We start from the raw sequence: 18,427 nt of genomic DNA on the forward strand, positions 1-18,427 counted from the left end.
ATGGAAAAATTAGCACTGTGTGAAAATCTCAACACTACTTCTGACAGAGGAAGCACAACTGATATATCCCTTATAGAAATAAAAGTATAAAACTTACTGAAACAAACTATCCAAACCATGTTCATCTATCTGGGGGATAATCAGACCCACAAAAAAAGGACTTTCCATTTCCATTAGAGAACTAGGATATACTTACTTTTGTTCATAAGTTCACATGACTACCAGTAACTCAAAATAAAAAAGATAGGGTTTTTTTTAAAGGCCTCTAAAAGCCGGGGACCGGTGGCTCACGTCTGTAATCTTAGCTACTCAGGAGGCTGAGATATGAAGATCACGGTTCCAAGTCAGCCCAGGCATTAAAGGCTGTGAGACTCTTACCTCCAATTAACTACCTAAAAAGTAGAAGTAGAGCTGTGGCTAGAAGTGATAGATCACTAGCCTTGAGCAAAAAACGCTCAGAGACAGCGCCCAGCTCCTCAGTTCAGGTGCCATGACTGGGGGAAAAAAAAAAAAAAGGCCTCTAAAGTCCCATTATTTCCTACAAATGCGCATTTCTCACTCAATGCTGCTCTGAAGCCTACAATAATAATCAACAGGACAAGGACCTGAAAAGTGAGAATTATTAGGCTATGTCTAAACAACTACAGAAATCAAAACTATGAACCCTGAACAATTTAATGATATGAAAACCAATCCACTATGGACAAAACATTTTATCCATCATTCAAAAGTCTGGTGTTTTACATCAGTAGATTCTCCAACTAATTCAAGTTTATCTCTGTGTGAGCACCAACATTGTTTTTCATTCAGTTTAATTTAATGTTTTGATAATGTTGAGTTCTTGAGGTAAATATCAAATCTGTAACACAGGGACAACTTTATTTAATGCGTCCTGTATCTGCTTTAAAAAAAAATAGTGCAAGCTCTTGTCAGCACACTTTCTCTTCTCCACAATTTTGTTATTTTTAATCTGAGGAACAGGCAAATAAATAACTAAAGAAACCATATAAAGCCGGGCGCTGGTGGCTCACGCCTGTAATCCTAGCTACTCAAGAGGCTGAGATCTGAGGATGGCGGTTCAAAGCCAGCCCGGGCAGGAGAGACTGTGAGACTCCTATCTCCAATAAACCACGAGAAAACCGGAAGTGGCGCTGTAGCTCATGTGGTAGAGTGCTCGCCTTGAGCTGAAGAGCTGAGGGACAGCACCCAGGCCCAGAGTTCAACCCCCACGACCGACAAAAAAAAAAACAAAAGAAACCATATAAAAACAATGTGAAAAGAATCTAAAATGCTGTCCGGAAGTGACAATACAGAAGATTTGGTATATCAATTTTTATAATGCCAATTTCACCTTTTCAGGGTCCAATTTGTTTATTTTTCCTTGGTTCTGATTGTCATAGGGAAGAAAATGAGACAAGCACGGAAGTAAGACATGAAATCCAAAGTATCACCATACCAGGAGAGAATGTTTTTGAGACATGCATACCTTAATTCAAATAATGGTTTTGCCACTTTATAGCTGTGTAAACTGAGGATGCTACTTGTCTCAGAGCCTTGGTTTCTTCATCAGTAAAATGGAGATAGTACTTATTTTGCAGGGCTGATGGCAGAATTAAAGAGATGTGTGTAAACTACCTGGATGCAGTACTTATATTCAGACAGAGATTCAAATATGGCTAACTTAATTGTGTAAAGACTGAATTATAAATACTTTTAAAAGAACTGAAACTGAGGTTATAGCTCATGCTTAACATGGGAGATCCTGGATTTAGTCCTCTGCACACACATAATGTTCATTTGACTTTAAAAAGAAACATTTTGATCCTGCATCTGCTGTTTCTTTTAAAGGAACAAAATATTCCACAATCCAAACTAATCTTCCAATACCTGGATTATATCCCTCCCTACAAAATATCTATGGGGGGGGGGGAGAGAAGGAGAGAGGGAGAGAAACAGGAACACACATGCCATGGTGGGTATAGGCCTATAATTCCAGCACTCAAGAAACAGAAGCAGGGCTGGGAAGGTGGCTGGGTGGTAGAGTGCTTGCCTTGCATGCATGAGGCCCTAGGTTCGATTCCTCAGCACCACATAAGCAGAAAAAGTCGGAAAGTGGCACTACGGCTCAAGTGGTAGAGCGCCAGCCTTGAGCTGAAGAGCTGAGGGACAGCGCCCAGGCCCAGAGTTCAGGCCCCATGACCGGACCCCAAAAAAAAATTAAAAAAAATAAAAAATAAAAAAATGTGGCTTCTCCATTAAAAAAAAAAGAAAAAGAAACTGAAGCAGGAGAACAATAAATTCCATACGAGCCTTGGATTCACAGTGAAGTGACATAACACACACACACACAAACACACACACACATACAAATACAGAAGTATGCTGACATGCACACAGATTTTTATAATCAAAAGTATCAACAAATACTAAGAATGCTTCTTCTAGGGGCTGGGAAGGTGGCTCAGTGGAAGAGCGCTTGCCTTGCATGCCTGAGGCCCTGGGTTCGATTCCTCAGCACCACATAAGCAAAAAGAAAAAAGCTGGAAGTGGTGCTGTGGCTGAAGTGGTAGAGTGCTAGCCTTGAGCTGAAGAGCTGAGGGACAGTGCCCAGACCCAGAGTTCAGGCCCCACGACCGGACCAAAAAAAAAACAAAAAAACACAAATATGTTATATTAGAATTCTTCAAGAATATCTGAATTCATTTTCACTCAATATTGTTAATATTACTTAAAAAACATGCATATGTCACTTTAGAAACATCGTATTAAATAAGCCATTCATTAGAAAGCTTTGTCATTTATCACTTCAATTTTCAACAAACTATGTGTTTCCCATCTACATAGACATACTCCTTAAGGATCCTCTCCCATCTATGTGTGGGCATATCCTTTAAGGATAGACATGGAACTGTACTCATCTAAGCTTCATTGGTTGATTTTGTGTGTGTGTGTGTGTGTGTGTGTGTGTGTGTGTGTGTGCGCGTGCGCGCACACGCACACACACAGTTCCATGTCTACTGTCAACTTTTCCCAACCACAACATTCATATTCCCCAAGACTGCAAATTGTATTTCAATCTAATACACACAGGAGTACTAGTGAGGCATGGTGGCCCAAGCATATAAACGCTAGCTATTTGGGAGGTAGAAACTTGAAGGATTGTAGTTGAAAAGTAACAACCCCATTTCAAGAAAAAACACTGGATATGGTGGTACATGTGTCATCACACAGATATACAGGAGAACTGTAGTATAGGTCAGCCCAAACAAGAAAAGATCCTACCTGAAAAGTAACTAAAGGTAAGTCAGAGCATGGCTTAAGTGGTAAAACACTAGCTGAGCAAACATGAGAGCTGAATTCAAACACTGGTATTGGTGAAAGAGGGTACTGGTAAAACAGAGACGGAGATTCCATGAATAAATAAGCAAAAAAGCCTGAGGGTATGGCTCAAAGGGCAAAGACTTCTTAGTAAGCAAGAGGTCTGAGTTCAAAATCTATTACCACCACCAAAAATACCCCAAAGGCACTAGTGAAATGGAAAAACTGTCAAGACAGTACAAATAAAAACAAACAAGTAAACTAAAGATAAGTGTGGATAGTAATTCACTTATTTACTAGGAATAAAATGAATTATAATATATAAGACTGGGGAGGAAAGAGCTAGTGATTTAGGAGAGACCACCACAAATCACTAAAATACAGTGAAGAGGAGGAGGGATTCACACTTCAAAAGCTTTATTTGCTATGCTAATTTGGTAGTTATATCTAGACATGGCTACTGGACCATGTGAAACATCGCTAGTCCATGTAATCTCAATATAAAATACGTAAGAGACTTTAAAGACTTGGCATAAAAATATAAAATATGGCCGGCTGTGAGGTTTATGTTTGTAATCCCAGCTACTAGATAGGCAGGATTCAAAGGATAGAATTCTATTCTAGCCCTGACTAAGAGTTAATGAGACCCCATCTCAGTCACTAAGCTGGGAACATGGATCAAGAGTGTCTGTGATTCCAGTTATATGAAAGGCAGGAGGAAACCACCTGAGGCTTGCCCCAAGCAAAAATGCAAAATCTCATCTGAAAAATAACAAAAGCATAGAAAAGGCTGACACAGCTCAAAGTAGTAGCTGCATACCTAGCACACCAGCCTAGCAAGCATGAGAGGAGACCCCAGGTTCAAACCACCAGTATTGCCCCCACACACAAAAAACTAAATATTAAAAAAACTTTATATCAATTACATATTGGGTATAACATCTTTCGCTATACTGAGTTAAGTAAAACACATTACAATCATAAGCTAGGTTGGGAACCAGTGGCCTACACTTGTAATCTTAGCTACCCAGAAGGCTGAAATCTGGAAATTTTTCATTTGAAGGTACTCTGGGCAGAAAAAAAAAATTGTGAGATTCTGTCTCCAAACTAATCAGTAAAAGGCTAACCTAGAGGTATGGCTCATGTGGTAAAGTACTAGACCATGAATTCAAACTCCAGCACCTCCCTAAAAATAAAATAAAAAAATTTACAAGCTAAAAGGCAAAAGCTACACAAGTAACCCCAAATGAATTGGTACAATTAATAGGTAAGTGTAAGTATAACAAGCCAATCACAAATGATCAAGTATTGTATAATTTGTGTAATTCATAAAGTAGTCAAATTCATGGAGACAGAAGAATGGATGAAGAGGATTTATTAGGTCAGATTTCAGCCCTGAGATGTAAAGAATTCTGGAGAGGGAAAGTAGTAATACAGTCGCACAGCAAGACCCATGCAATAAAAAGTAAAAATAGCTGGGGCATGCCTGTATTCCCAGCACTGAGTAGGCTGAGGCAGCAGAATCAAGTTCAAGCCCAACCTAGACCACATACTGACTCAAAAAAAAAAAAAGATGGTTAATCCATGTTTCATGTATTTTAACACAAAAAAAACAAAACTTCAGTGAATTAAGTGTTTACTAAAAAATTGAGTGTGACTCACATTTTTACTAGACTAATTATTTACATATAATATAAACATTCCCAATAAGATGGTAAGTCATTTTTTTTCTTTGTTTCAATTTTGGTGTCAGTACTGGGGGCTTCAACACAGAGCCTGGGTCCTTATCCCTTAAGCTTTTCTTTTCTTTTCCTTTTTTTTGCCAGTCCTGGGGCTTGAACTCAGGGCCTGAGCACTGTCTCTATTCAAGGATGAACTCTACCACTTGAGCCACAGAACCACTTCTGGCTTTTTCTGTTTATGTGGTACTGAGGAACTGAACCCAGGGCTTCATGCATGCTAGGCAAGCAAGCACTCTACCTCTAAGCCACATTCCCGGCCCATCCCTTAGTTTTTCACTCAAGGTTGTTGCTCTACCACTTGAGCCACAGTACTACTACTACTTCCAGCATTTGACTTTCCTTCCTAGTCTGGGTCAGAACTGCAATCTGAAGATCTCAGCCTCCTGAGTAATTAGGACTATACCTGAGAGCCACCAGTACCCTGCATGAGAAGGGCTTTGATAACAAGATGTAGAAGCATAGCCCCTAAAACTTTTGCAAACTTTCTGAAAAATGTTACATAATAAATATGTTTGGCTCTGTAGGCCAGGTGGTCTGTTTGAAAAGAAACCACATATAGTAGGGATAATGGTGGTGGTAAAACAAACAAATCAACCAGTTTGTTGACCCCTGCCCTATGGTACCTACTGTAAATAATGGTTATTTAATTTTTTTGATTAATTTTTTGGGTCTGGGTCTGGTCTAATTAATGGTAGCTTGAAATCTACAGTGGTAAGAATTCTTACATCATGGGAATTATTCTCAAACACTACACATCAGTGCTGTTTTTCCTGAAGAACTGGTTGATAAACATTTACCAACCTATCACTGACAATACATCTAAGTCACATTAGACATTAGCTTTCTTTGACAAAAACTGAAAGTACATAAAGTATCTTCTCAGTTCTATAAAGTAGCTAAAAAAAAAAGGTTCTTCTAGATGAATAATGTCTAGGCAGAGAGAGAAGCAAACCGAATCAACATCTTAAGGCATTCAAGCACTGTCCTAAAAGAATGGTGAGCTAAGGGAGAACAGCTTACAATAAAGCTTCCAGAGGACTGAATCTATGAGATTATATACATACTGAACTTGGTCAGGTTTAGCAACTAGTTATTAAATATGTATTATTGTGTATACTGTTCTAGATTAATCTGTAAGCAAGCATTTACTAATCCCATACTATGTGCTAGGTTATAGAAACACTATGTAACTCAGTCCCTTTCTAGCAGAGGAGAATTAATCACATAAATATACATTTTTAAACTGTGATAAATTATACTAAAACCCAAAGTATAAATAATCCTCGTACTGAAGAGGTTGACACCTGGAAGACTTTGGTTCAAAGCCAGCCTGGGCAGAAAAGTCTGAAGATTTCATCTTCAATTAACCAGCAAAATGTCTGACTAGAAAGTGTGGATCAAGCGATAGGACACAACTATGAGCAAGAAAGTCTAGTCCAGGGCCCTGAGTTCAAGCACCAGCACGCACATGCATGCACGCACACATACACAAGGAGAAAGAACTACAAGAAAGCACCAGCAGATCCCCATCTAGTCTGGACAATGAAGAATAGTTCTTTGGAAATTGACCTTTGCACTGTGATTTAAAGGATCAGTGGGACCTAACAAAGATTGGGAGGCAAGCCAAGTAGTAAGAACAAGCTGTACAAATGTTCCGAGGCAGGAGAACAATGAAATTTAACAGGCAAGGAACTATAAAAATGCAGTAAACGAGAGCAAGAAGAAATCAGCAGAGAATGGAGATGTAGGCCAGAGCTACCGCATAGGGCCTCACTACCAAATAACAGATGCTAAGATCAAAGAGAAGCCATTATTTTTATTCAGTGACATGATCTGATTAATAATTTCATGTATTATTCAATGAATAAATAGGGAGAATGAGACGTATATGTAAATAGGGAGACTGGCAGAAGGTTACTATAATTTCTAGTCTAATAATGGCAACTTAGTAGTTAGTCCTCTTGTAAGTACCTACTTATTAAATACTCCACTATTAAATACTCTACAACTATTTTTGGTCTCAGGACATCATTTCAAATTCAGAACTTAAGTTTTACCCACTGATCTTTACTGCAGTGGAAATTAAAACTTAAAAATTATTTGAAAAATATTACCTAGAAAAAAATCACCATTTCTTAGTATTCTTCTGAAAAAACAGTAATGAGAATAGCAGTTCTAAATGTTTGCAAATCACTCATCGTCTCATATAAATGACAGGTTATATATGCTGCAGTTATCGCACCTTTTAAAAACCTCTGACACCCATTGCAACAATGAGATGTACAAGATGTTATGTTGAAAAACAAATTTTACAACTTTGGGGGGGGGTCGCGATGGGCAGGGATTGGAAGAGGAAACAAAGGAGGAGGCAACAAAGCTTGATAAGAAATGTACTCATTACCTTGCCCATGTAATTGAACCCCTCTGGTATGGTATTTTCACAATTTAAAAAAAAAAAAAAAACCTCTGCCAAAGTGCACTGCTCATTTTTCAGACAATTAGATGGAAAGATATGATTATATGAAAATTCTTTTATTTTTTATTTTTTTGGGGGTCCAGTCGTGGGACCTGAACTCTAGGCTTGAGTGCTGTCCCTCAGCTCTTCAGCTCAAGGCTAGCGCTCTACCACTTGAGCTATAGCACCACTTCCGGCTTTTTTCTTTTTGCTTATGTGGTGCTGAGGAATCGAACCCAGGCCTCAGGCATGCAAGGCAAGCGCTCTACCACTGAGCCATCTTCCCAGCCCCATGAAAATTCTTATCAAAGTAGTTTGATCTCATGGTTAAAATGGTATTAGAGACCCCCCAGACTACAATAAGAGCATTACTCAAGTAGCAATAAGAAGCAAAGAAAATACCATATGCAACTAAGAGGGCTACAAAAAAAAAAAAAGTAACAAGTGTTAGTGAAAATGTGGTAACTGGAATCCTCATGCATGCTGGAGATAAATGTAAAATGGTATATAGTCACTTGGGAAAGTAGTTTGGCAGTTCTTCAAAAAGTTAAACAAAGAGCTACCATGTAACCCAGCAATTCCACTCCTAGGTATACACTCAGCAAAATGAAGACATTATGTCCACACAAAAATTTATGAATGAGTTGGGCACCACTGCCTCACACTGCCTATAATCCTAAATACTCAGGAGGCTGAGATCTGAGGATTACACCTGGATGACAGTAAAGTCCATTTCTCTTATCTCTGGAAACCAGCCTGGGAGGGAAAGTCCATTTCTCTTATCTCCAAACCACTAGAAAACTGGAAGTGGTACTGTTGCTCAAAGTGGTAGAGCACTAGCCTTGAGCAAAAAAGGTCAGGGACAGTGCCCAGGCTAGACCCACCACCAACAACAACAACAGCAAAAAGTATATATAAGTATATTTGTAATAGCTGAAAAGCAGAAATAAGCGAGGCACCAATGGTTCATGCCATAATCCCAAGTGACTCAGGAGACTGATGATCAAAGTTCAAAATTAGCTGAAGCAGATAATCAGAGAGACTTGTTGTTGTGGGGCTTGAACTAAGGGCCAGGGCGCTGTTCTTGAGCAATTTTTACGTAAGGCTAGTACTCTACCACTGAGAGCCACAGGTCTACTTCAAGTTTTCTGGTGGTTAACTGAAAATAAGTCTCAAGGACTTTCCTGCCCTCCCAGGCTGGCTTGGAACTGCAATCCTCACTCAGATCTCAGCCTTGTGAGTAGCTACGATTACAGGTGTTAGCCACAGGTGCCTGGCCCAATTAATCATCAAAAAGCTGGAAGTAGAGGTGTGGTTCAAGTGGTAGAGAGCCAGGTGTGTGCAACAATCAAACAAACAGAACCAATATACATCAAATGATGGAGAATCCATACAAAGGCATGTTATTTGGCAATAAAGAAGGAGCTATGAAAGCCTGGTGCTAGTTGCTCATGCCTGTAATCTTAGCTACTTAGGAGTCTGATACCCGAACATCACAGTTCAAAACCAGCCAAGGCAGGCAAGTCTGTGAAAATATCTTCAATTAACCAGAAAAAAGGCAGAAGTGGACCTAGCTCAAGTGGTAGAGCTCCTGCTTCTTCAACATAAAAAACCAAAGGACAGTACCCAGGCTCTGAGTTCAAACCTCAGTAGGAGAGACAGGGGGGGCGGGGGAGAGGGAGAGAGGGAGAGAGGGAGAGAGGGAGAGAGGGGGAGAGAGAGAGAGAGAGAGAGAGAGAGAGAGAGAGAAAGAGCATGCTACATGGAGCTAGACACCAATAAACCTACTATCTCTTCAGGAGGCCAGGCAAATAAAGTAACCAGGGGGAAAAAAAGCTGGAAGTAAGGCTCAAGTGGCAGAACACCATCCATGAGAGGAAAAGCTGACAGCCCACACTGAGTTCAAGCCCCAAAGCCCCAGTTACACGGAAGCTCCACAAGAGGAAATGTTAGCAGTAAAATTCTCCTCCCCGTATGACTAATGTAAGCTAAAAAAACAACAAAAACAAACAAAAAACCTTAATAAGCAATTTTTTTCTTTTTTAAAAAAAGTAGTTCATCTTTTTTTGTAAAATGCTGAAAGCAGCCAGGATGGTGGAAGCCTACAGTAGGAATCCTAGAAAGAACCAAGGGCTTCTAAACTTAATGTGACTTCACAAAACAATTAAAATTAAAAACACTGATAATATGAAATCTTAGCAAGGACATGGAGTAATAGGAACACCTATACATAGATGGAATTTATGAAACAGCACTAAAAAACTAAATAAACACTAACCAGCCCCATCACTGATTCATTCCACTTGTAAGTATGACTATGGACATAAAAGCCTATGTTCCCTAGAATGGGAACTTCTTTGTCCAACTACTTAAAGACAGTAATAATAAAAAATGTTAAAATGTAGGAAAAAAAAAACATATGTTCCCAAAAGAACCTGTACAAGACTGCTAACTGAAATAAAAACAGCTGAAAACTGGTGACCCTCAAGACTGAATGTGGAAAAACACATGGCAATAAAACAAATATTGGACTGGGGCTGTAGTCAAGTGGTAGAGCATAGGCCTAGTATGCAAGTCCCTGAGTTAGATAGGCATACAAAAGGATAAAAATCCCGCACAATTTAAAAAAACAAAGAAGAGTATACAAAAACCAATACATACTATGTGACCTGTTCTAGAGCAGGCAAATCTAAGCTCTGGTGGGAAAAAAAAATCACTGACTGAAACAACATGGAAAAAGGCAAGAGGAGAACAATTATATAGTCAATTATATCACTCTACACCTTATTAAGAGCTTGAGTGACAGAAGTGCAAAAATTATTAAATCTTAGAATGGCAAACATGTGTTTCACTAGGTGGCAATTTACTAAATAAATAAGTAAAGAAAGTTGAGTTCAGCTAATTACATGCACATTACTGAAATGTCTTTTAAGGTTAACACACTGATATTTGCAACCCTGAAATGTAGAAGTATGAATTAAGATGAACCATATGCAGAAAAATATTAACCGTAGGAGATGGGCATACAGATGATCTTTCACTGTTCAATTCTTTCAACTTCCATATACTGGAAAATAAAAATTTTCAGGAAAACTTTTGTAAAAACATTGAGAGACATGAGTAATAATTTGACGATGAAAGGTTTTTCTCACACCATTCCACTTCATGAAACACCCCGCCTTTGGAACTAAATAAACTCCACAAAAACTTAAACAATTACATTTCTTTAATTGTTAACTGCTTCCACATATAAACTGAGATTGTCACAGATCAAGTCGATAATTACTGAAAACATTCCAGGATATGTACTCAACAACAAACTATAGAAGTTGCTCAATTCCATCAAGATTCCTAATGTGCTGTAAATCCTAAACAGGCTTTCAGCAGTAATATTTGGTTAACATCAACTTTCTTTTCTTTCATTTGGCTGCAAACTGCTAACATCTACTAACGTCGCCTATCCCTCTTTAAAAAAAAAAAATCAAACAAAAATCCACCCAAAGGACTGGCACCTAAGAGAAGGCAAATATAGTAAAAACGAAACAGCAAGTCATCAATGAATCAAAGTCATTCACTTTTCCTCTTGTGCCTAGTACTATTAGGATAATAGACTGAAAATAATTTCTACGTCACGGGTAATTTTTTTTTTATATAAGGTTGGAAAGCAAGCTTTCAGCATTCAGAAGGCAGAACTAAATGTGCAAATGCATTTCACCCCCAACCCCGCAGGCAGGTAAAACAATGAGCACCCCACCACCACCATCTCCTCCCCCCCCCATCATCAAACAACCCCGCAGCCCTGGCTAAGGCGAACCCCGGCCTCCGCCCGGGGCCGCAGCCAGTCCGTGGGGCCCTTTCCTTTGTGAGGAGCTGGAAGGGAAGCGACCGGGGGGGGTTCCGGGGACACCGAAGGGTCGGGGCGAGGCGACCGCGGCTCGGCAGGCCGCGCGGCCCCGCCACGGACGGGCGTCCACAGGGGTGAACCCCGCCAACTTAGGAGCGACTTCATTCAGGGCGAGAGCAAGGAAAATGGCTGAGGTCAGCCTCGGGACCGACTCTCTCCAGGCCCTTCCCAAACCGTCTCCGGCGTTGTCCCGAGCCGAGCCGAGGCGGCCTCACCTGCTGGACGGAACTGTTCTCGGGCACGGCGAACTCCTCCTTCTCCTTCGGGGTCTTCACCGTGACTTTCATGATCTTGGGCTCGGCGGCGGCGGCCGCGGGGGCGCCGGCACCCTCGGCCGCGCTGTCCGGGGAGCCCTGAGGGCCGCCGCTTTCTCCACTCTCGGCCATGGCGGCGGCGGTGACTCAGGCGAGCAGGAGGGAGCGGGTTGAGCGAACGGGAGCCAGAAGACGCCGGAGCCGGCCGGTCCGGGCGGCGGGGAGTGCAGGACACACGGCCTCAGTGGTAACGGGTGCAGAGCCGCCCAGGGGGCCGCGGACCTCGGGCGGGCTCCCGGCACAGGCCGGCGCGGGCGCTCGCAGCCGCCGGTGCTCAGGCGCAGATCTCCCGTCGCGACATCCGCACCGCCGCGGCTTCCTCCACCCCCTCCCCCACGCCGCCGGCGCCGCGCAGGGCACGCCGGGTAACGCGTCGGGCGGGATGACTCGGCGACGCCGGTCCCCTTCCCCGCATCGCTTCGAGTTCGCTTTGTGTCCTTTCGTTTCTCACCCCTGACGTGCGGGTTCGCACACAGTAAAGCGGAACAAGATAAGTGAGTTTCCTTCCCCTCTTCCCCCCCCCGAAAAAAAAAAATTTGCTTCAGGGAGGCACTGGCGGCGCGGTGTGATGACGTCATGGCCAGCGAAATTACTAGAAAAGGACTCGACCACTGGGCGCTGCGCTCGCGGATGCGCCTGCGCGCTTGGGGCGCCTGCGCGCTTGGGGCCCAGGCGCTCTCCTCCCTTCGCTTCTCCCCCCCACCCCCACGTCCCTCGCACCTGGCGGCGTTAGGGTGCGCTGCCGCCCCGGCTACGCTTGGCCTCGCGGCCCTCGGGAAGCCCCCTAGGAGGGCAGCGTGCTGGTAGAATAGCGGTGAGGTAGCTCCTTGTCATGTTGAAGGTGGTGAGTGTTTGCCTGCTTGGAAGGCTGGGCATGCTCGTTCGCACCGCCCTGGGCGCGCGAGCTGGACAGCCTAGGGGTGCAGGACAAAGGTCCTTCGGGGGAGGCGGGCGGGAGTGAAGGCCCAGGATCACCCCGGCAATCTCGCCGAGTCATCGCTTGCCTCTGGTCAGATCCTCCCGCCTCGGGTCAGACCGGTTTAGTCAGAAGAGCTGGCAACCTTTTTTGACTGCCTGTTGTTGATCGGGAGCTCCCTGTCGTTTCCTCCCCCCTCCCCTCCACCCTGCCCTGGTGTCTCCACATTGTCTCCCATATTGTAGGGGGACAGAAAAGGGGTGTCTGGGAGAATACAGCCAACCCAATGTAGCCTAGCTGAGGTATTCACTTTGTAACGGGATGGCAACCAATGGATAGCTACAGATAAGGAACTGAAAGTTAATTATCTCACTTGCGAATTCTATGTTGGAAAAGACACCATCGTTTGTTTTTAAAGATGACTTGCGAAGCTATATAACCGACTATGATAATATTAACCAGTATTGCATAAACATAAACCCTGACATCCTGCTGTGACCCAGATATGCAAAGACATTCCAAATTTTTACTCTTAAGCCATTTAATCCTGTCCCAGGATTGACTACTGTTGCATAAACACTACTTTTTTAACCAGAACCCCTTGGAATCTGGGTCAAGCGCTCTCTTAAGGTAGAAACTGCATATAGACCTTACTTGATATCACTAAATTCCTGCCAGCATCATTCACTAACATGAAGAAATAACCCAAGCCCTCTGTTGAAAGAGAGGTTGTATCTAGAAGTGAAGCAATCATTACTTTTCGAAGTGGAAAGTGTCACCACGAATAAACAATCATTTGGAGTTTTCTTTCAAATAAAATCTCGTAAACTTCACTAGTTCCCTGTTGCCTGATTTCTAGCCTGCATGCTATGCCTAGGCTGCTTCCTCTACCTACAATTACCTTTCCCCTACCGCTAACTTACAATTTTTTGATATCATAATTTCTCTCTCTCCTCTCCCTCTCCCTCCCTCTCTACCTCCCCCCTTCATTCTTTCTCTTCTTTCTGTCCTCTCGCTTTCACCTGTACTGAGACTTGAACTCAGGTGGCCTTTTCAAACTCAAGGCTAGTGCTCTACTACTGGAGCTACACCTCCACTTTCATCTTTTTGCTGGCTAACTGGAAATAAAAGTCTCACTGTAATTTTCTGCCCTGGCTGGCTTTGAAACAGATCCTCAGATCCCGGCTTCCTGAATAGGATTACACACATGAGCCACCAGTTCTTGGCTACTCCCTCTCTTTTAGAGATCTGATGTCTCTGTGCTCGGGTGAATCCTGTAGGTATATTTGTGGGCATACAATAAAATCCTGCACTATAGAATTGTTTGAATTATGTGTCCACATTAATTTCAAAATTTTTCTGATATAGGAGAAACTTATCAAATAATATAGTTTATCTGGAAGAAGTTACAGCATAATTACCCGTTATGGCACATTTTAGATACTTTTTTTTTTTTTTGGTCCGGTCGTGGGCCTGAACTCTGGGCCTGGGCGCTGCCCCTCAGCTCTTCAGCTCAAGGCTAGTGCTCTACCACTTGAGCCACAGCGCCACTTCTGGCTTTTTTTTTTCTTTTTGCTTATGTGGTGCTGACGAATCAAACCCAGGGCCTCAGGCATGCAAGGCAAGCGCTCTACCACTGAGCCACCTTCCCAGCCCTTTAGACACATTTTTAACCTGTAAGGAACTATAAGGATGAGGTAGGCATAGTCCAGATTAGGGATTTGAAAACTTTCTCTAAGAGCTAGGTAATCAATATTGTGGGCTCAGTGGGCCATAAGATCTCTGTCCAAAACACTCAGTTGTGCACTTGTACCACAAAGCAATACTTATCATTGATAATAAGTCTGTCTGAGCTTACTGAAAACTTCACTTACAAAACAAAAACAGGCATGGGATCTGATTTGGCCACCAAATGCAAGTTTGCCAACTCCTTATCTAGATGTGTACTTGTGGTGTATTTTTCTGAATGGTTTTATTAAATGGTTGCTCTGATAATAATTAGAAGGACATATTTCACCCAGTTACAGACATTGAACAATACTGAAGATAATAAAAAGTTACTCTCAAGTAACTTAAATAATAGTTGAATATGGGACACAGAAGTGAGGGCAGGTGGGAAATGATATAAATACCTAATATCCAGGTCTCCAGAAAACAAGTATTAATTTATAGCATTTTCTAGTTTCTTTGATGTACGTGAAAATGGTCAGTTTAGGCTACCAACTTGAGGTTACCTGTTTCACAAAACGTGAAATTTTATCATTTGTCTTTTCACAGGAAAATGTGAACCAGCTCTAACTCGATAGGTCATGTTTTAAGAAAATCCATTATTCAAACTTCAAATTTATTGATAAATAGATATTACTCACATAATGGAAGAATGGTTCCTTGACAAAATGATTCAATCAATCAACAAGTATTTATTGAATACCCTTAGATAAACTTCAGTCCTGTGTTTAGGAATTAACAGACTACAATACAAGGTAGCACATATGTCATATGGTAGAGTAGGAGTAGGAGTAGTAATAGTAGAAGTAGTAGTAGAAGTATCCTGTATTCATGCTATTTCCTTGCTCAAAATTTATCATAAGCTCCCTACTGTCTGGAAAATTAAAGTCCAAGCATCTTCCCGTAAACTAAAACCTTCTTTTTTTTTTTTTTTTTTGGTCAGTCCTAGGGCTTGAACTCTGGGCCTGGGCACTGTCCCTCAGCTCTTCAGCTCAGGCAAGTGCTCTACCACTTGAGCTACAGCGCCACTTCCGGTTTTTTGGTGGTTTATTGGAGATAGGAGTCTCACAGTCTTTCTTGCCCTGGCTGGCTTTGAACCGCAATCCTCAGATCTCAGCCTCCTGAGTAGCTAGGTTTACAGGTTTGAGCCACCAGCTCCCGGCTAGTCAAAACCTTCTATAATTAACTCATAGTCTGTCTTTCAAGGTCATTACCATTACTCTATAAATGGACCTTGTTGAGGTCAAACAGGTTTAAAGCCATATCTAGAAGCAGTTGGTGTTACACTCTTCTCACATATTGAAGGTATTATACTTCCTACCTTGTACCCATTACTGCTGTTACTGCTCTCAAATATTTCTGAAGTACCCAATTGTGCATAATCATTTTTCTCTGATCTACCATAATTATTTGCACAGTTTACTTAACAATTCATTAATTGTAACATAACATCTATTAAACTCTTTCTCTTGAAACTCCACAGGTCTTGCTCATACTCTTGTTAGCATTGACCTTGATTACAGTTCCTCTGCCCCTGTCTGAAGGCTTCATCCTCTGTTTTCTAGTGGTGCCCTATGTTATTCTTCTAGAACTAAGCTTTGGTTATGACCCTTGAAATTTTTCAATGCTCTCACCAAAATCTTGAATAATACATAAACTTTATAGTATGGTGTCCTGTGCCCTTTGATGACAATACTTTGGTCTTCTGTCATATCACCAACCAAACAAATCAGCTGAACTCTTAACATGTACTATATCTCTTGTCTCAAGGCTTCTTCATATTTAGTAGAATTTTTTATTTTTATATTTTTGTTGGTTGTAGGGCTTGAACTCAGGGCCTCGGTACTGTCCCTGGGCCTACTTTGTGCTCAAGTCTTATGCTCTACCACTTTGAGCCACAGCTTCACTTCTGGTTTTTGAGTGGTTAATTGGAGATAAATTTTATGGCTTTGAGCCAGGATCCTCAGATATCAGCCTCCTGAACAGGAATGAGCCATCAGCACTTGGCTTGCAAGTAGAAATTCTTTTCCCTCATTTTGGCTGTATCTTTCAAGACTTCAATTGAACTGTGATTTTCTTGCCATTTTTCTCCTGTTAGCCTTTTCAAGTCAGATATTCTATAGATCATTTGTATGCCTAGAGAGCATTTATTTCTTTAAATCCCTTATCACATTAAAGATCACATATGATATTTAATTTGGTCCTTGAAAACAAGGATTAAGATTTAATCTTTTTTTTTCTTTTTTCTTTTTCTTTTTTGTTGGTCCTGGGGCTTGAACTCTGGGCCTGGACACTGTCACTGAGTTCTGAAGAAAGGAAAGCCCTCTACCAGTTGAGCCACAGTGCCACTTCCAGTTTTCTGTGGTTAATTGGAAATAAGACTTTCCTGCCTGGGCTGGCTTTGAACCATGATCCTCAGATCCTGAGTAGCTAGGATTACAGATGTGAGCCACCAGCACCTGACTTAATCATTATTTTAAAACCACTATTTATACTACACAATGTATATCAAACTTTCACACTATTGATATTTGGGACAGATAATTGCATTGTAGGATGTTGGGCAGTATTCCTGCTTCTACTCACTAGATGCCACTTGAAGTTCCATCCAACCCTTGTCTTGACAATGAGAAATGCGTCCAGACACTGTCAATGTCCTCAGGCAGCAAAACTATCCCTGACTGAGAACCACTGACATAGAAAGTACTAGTGGAGGGCTGGGAAGGTGGCTCAGTGGTAGAGCGCTTGCCTTGCATGCCTGAGGCCCTCAGTTCGACTCCTCAGCACCACATAAGAAAAAAGAAAAAGCCAGAAGTGGCGCTGTGGCTCAAGTGGTAGAGCACTATCCCTGAGCTGAAGAGCTGAGGGAGGGACAGCACCCAGGCCCAGAGTTCAGGCCCCACGACCGGACCCCCCCCCAAAAAAAAAGTACTAGTGGGATCTACCCTGCTATTTGCTTCTTTTCCCATATTTTCTCTCACAAAAAAGGAGTACCAAATATTGTATAGCAAAGAATTATATTTTACTGCAAAGTTTCTTTTACATGGATCTGTTATAATACTTAAATCACACTTTAGATTTCCCCTAGTATATAGCAAGTATTGCCAGAATTCCATTATCTCACTTATTGTGTTTCACTTTCTCATCTCTTATCAAGAGCTGGAATTTCCTCAGGTCTTATGAAAATGCTTAAATGTTCTAAAACTATTTTGTTTTGACCTGTTTGACAAACACCACATTACTGATAACCTGATACAGTCCCTAAAGCAAGTATAGATACCTTGCAGAAGTGGTAAGATTGGTTCTTCTGGAAACATGAATACAAGAAAAAAAAACTTTTGAAAAGTAGACTCATGATTGGTCTTTTATTTTTTGTAAAACTTCAAACCTAATGATTTCTTTATAGTGGAAAGATTTATCTCAAAAAGTTATGTTTGGGCCAAGATACAGCTATTCAGAAAGCTAAGATTAAGAGCTTCAGTTCAGGGGCTGGGAAGGTGGCTCAGTGGTAGAGCGCTTACCTTGCATGGATGAGACCCTGGGTTCGATTCCCCAGCACCACATAAGCAAAAAGAAAAAAAGCCGGAGGTGGCGCTGTGGCTCAAGTGGTAGAGCGCTAGCCTTGAGCTGAAGAGCTGAGGGACAGCACCCAGGCCCAGAGTTCAGGCTCTTTGACTGGACCCCCCCCCCCAAAAAAAAGAGCTTCAGTTCAGAACCAGAATTTTATCTCCAGTTAACCAGCAGAACAGCCAGACCTTGAGGCATGACTCAAATGGTATATGAGTGAAAAAGCCTAGCTGGAGTATGAGGCCCTGAGTTGAAGCTCCCTTACTGGCACAAAATGAGAAACACATTCTAAATATAGAATGTGTTCCCTGACTTTAAGAAATTATGTGGGGGCTAAGAATGTGGCTGAGTGGTAGAGTGCTTGCCTAGCATTCATGAAACCCTGAGTTCCATTCCTTAGTTCCACATAAACAGAAAAAGCCGAAAGTGGTGTTGTGGCTCAAGTAGTAGAATGCTAGACTTGAGCAAAAGAAGCTCATAGTC

The 18,427-nt window shown here is 41.8% G+C and overlaps 1 protein-coding gene across 2 annotated transcripts in view; it reads right to left on the reverse strand.

Moving 5' to 3' along the window:
- Window positions 1–12,179, reverse strand: part of Ubqln1 (ubiquilin 1) — a 40,626-nt gene extending 28,447 nt beyond the window's left edge. For both annotated transcript variants that reach the window (XM_013031080.1, XM_013031079.1), the window contains exon 1: window positions 11,635–12,179. In XM_013031080.1, the coding sequence (XP_012886534.1) occupies window positions 11,635–11,805 (171 nt within the window). In that variant the 5' untranslated portion in view covers window positions 11,806–12,179. The remainder of the gene's footprint in view (window positions 1–11,634) is intronic.
- Between the last annotated feature and the right edge of the window lie 6,248 nt (window positions 12,180–18,427).

This window comes from Dipodomys ordii, unplaced genomic scaffold (assembly GCF_000151885.1).
Source record: "Dipodomys ordii isolate 6190 unplaced genomic scaffold, Dord_2.0 Scaffold137, whole genome shotgun sequence".
In the NCBI taxonomy this organism is placed as follows: domain Eukaryota; kingdom Metazoa; phylum Chordata; class Mammalia; order Rodentia; family Heteromyidae; genus Dipodomys; species Dipodomys ordii.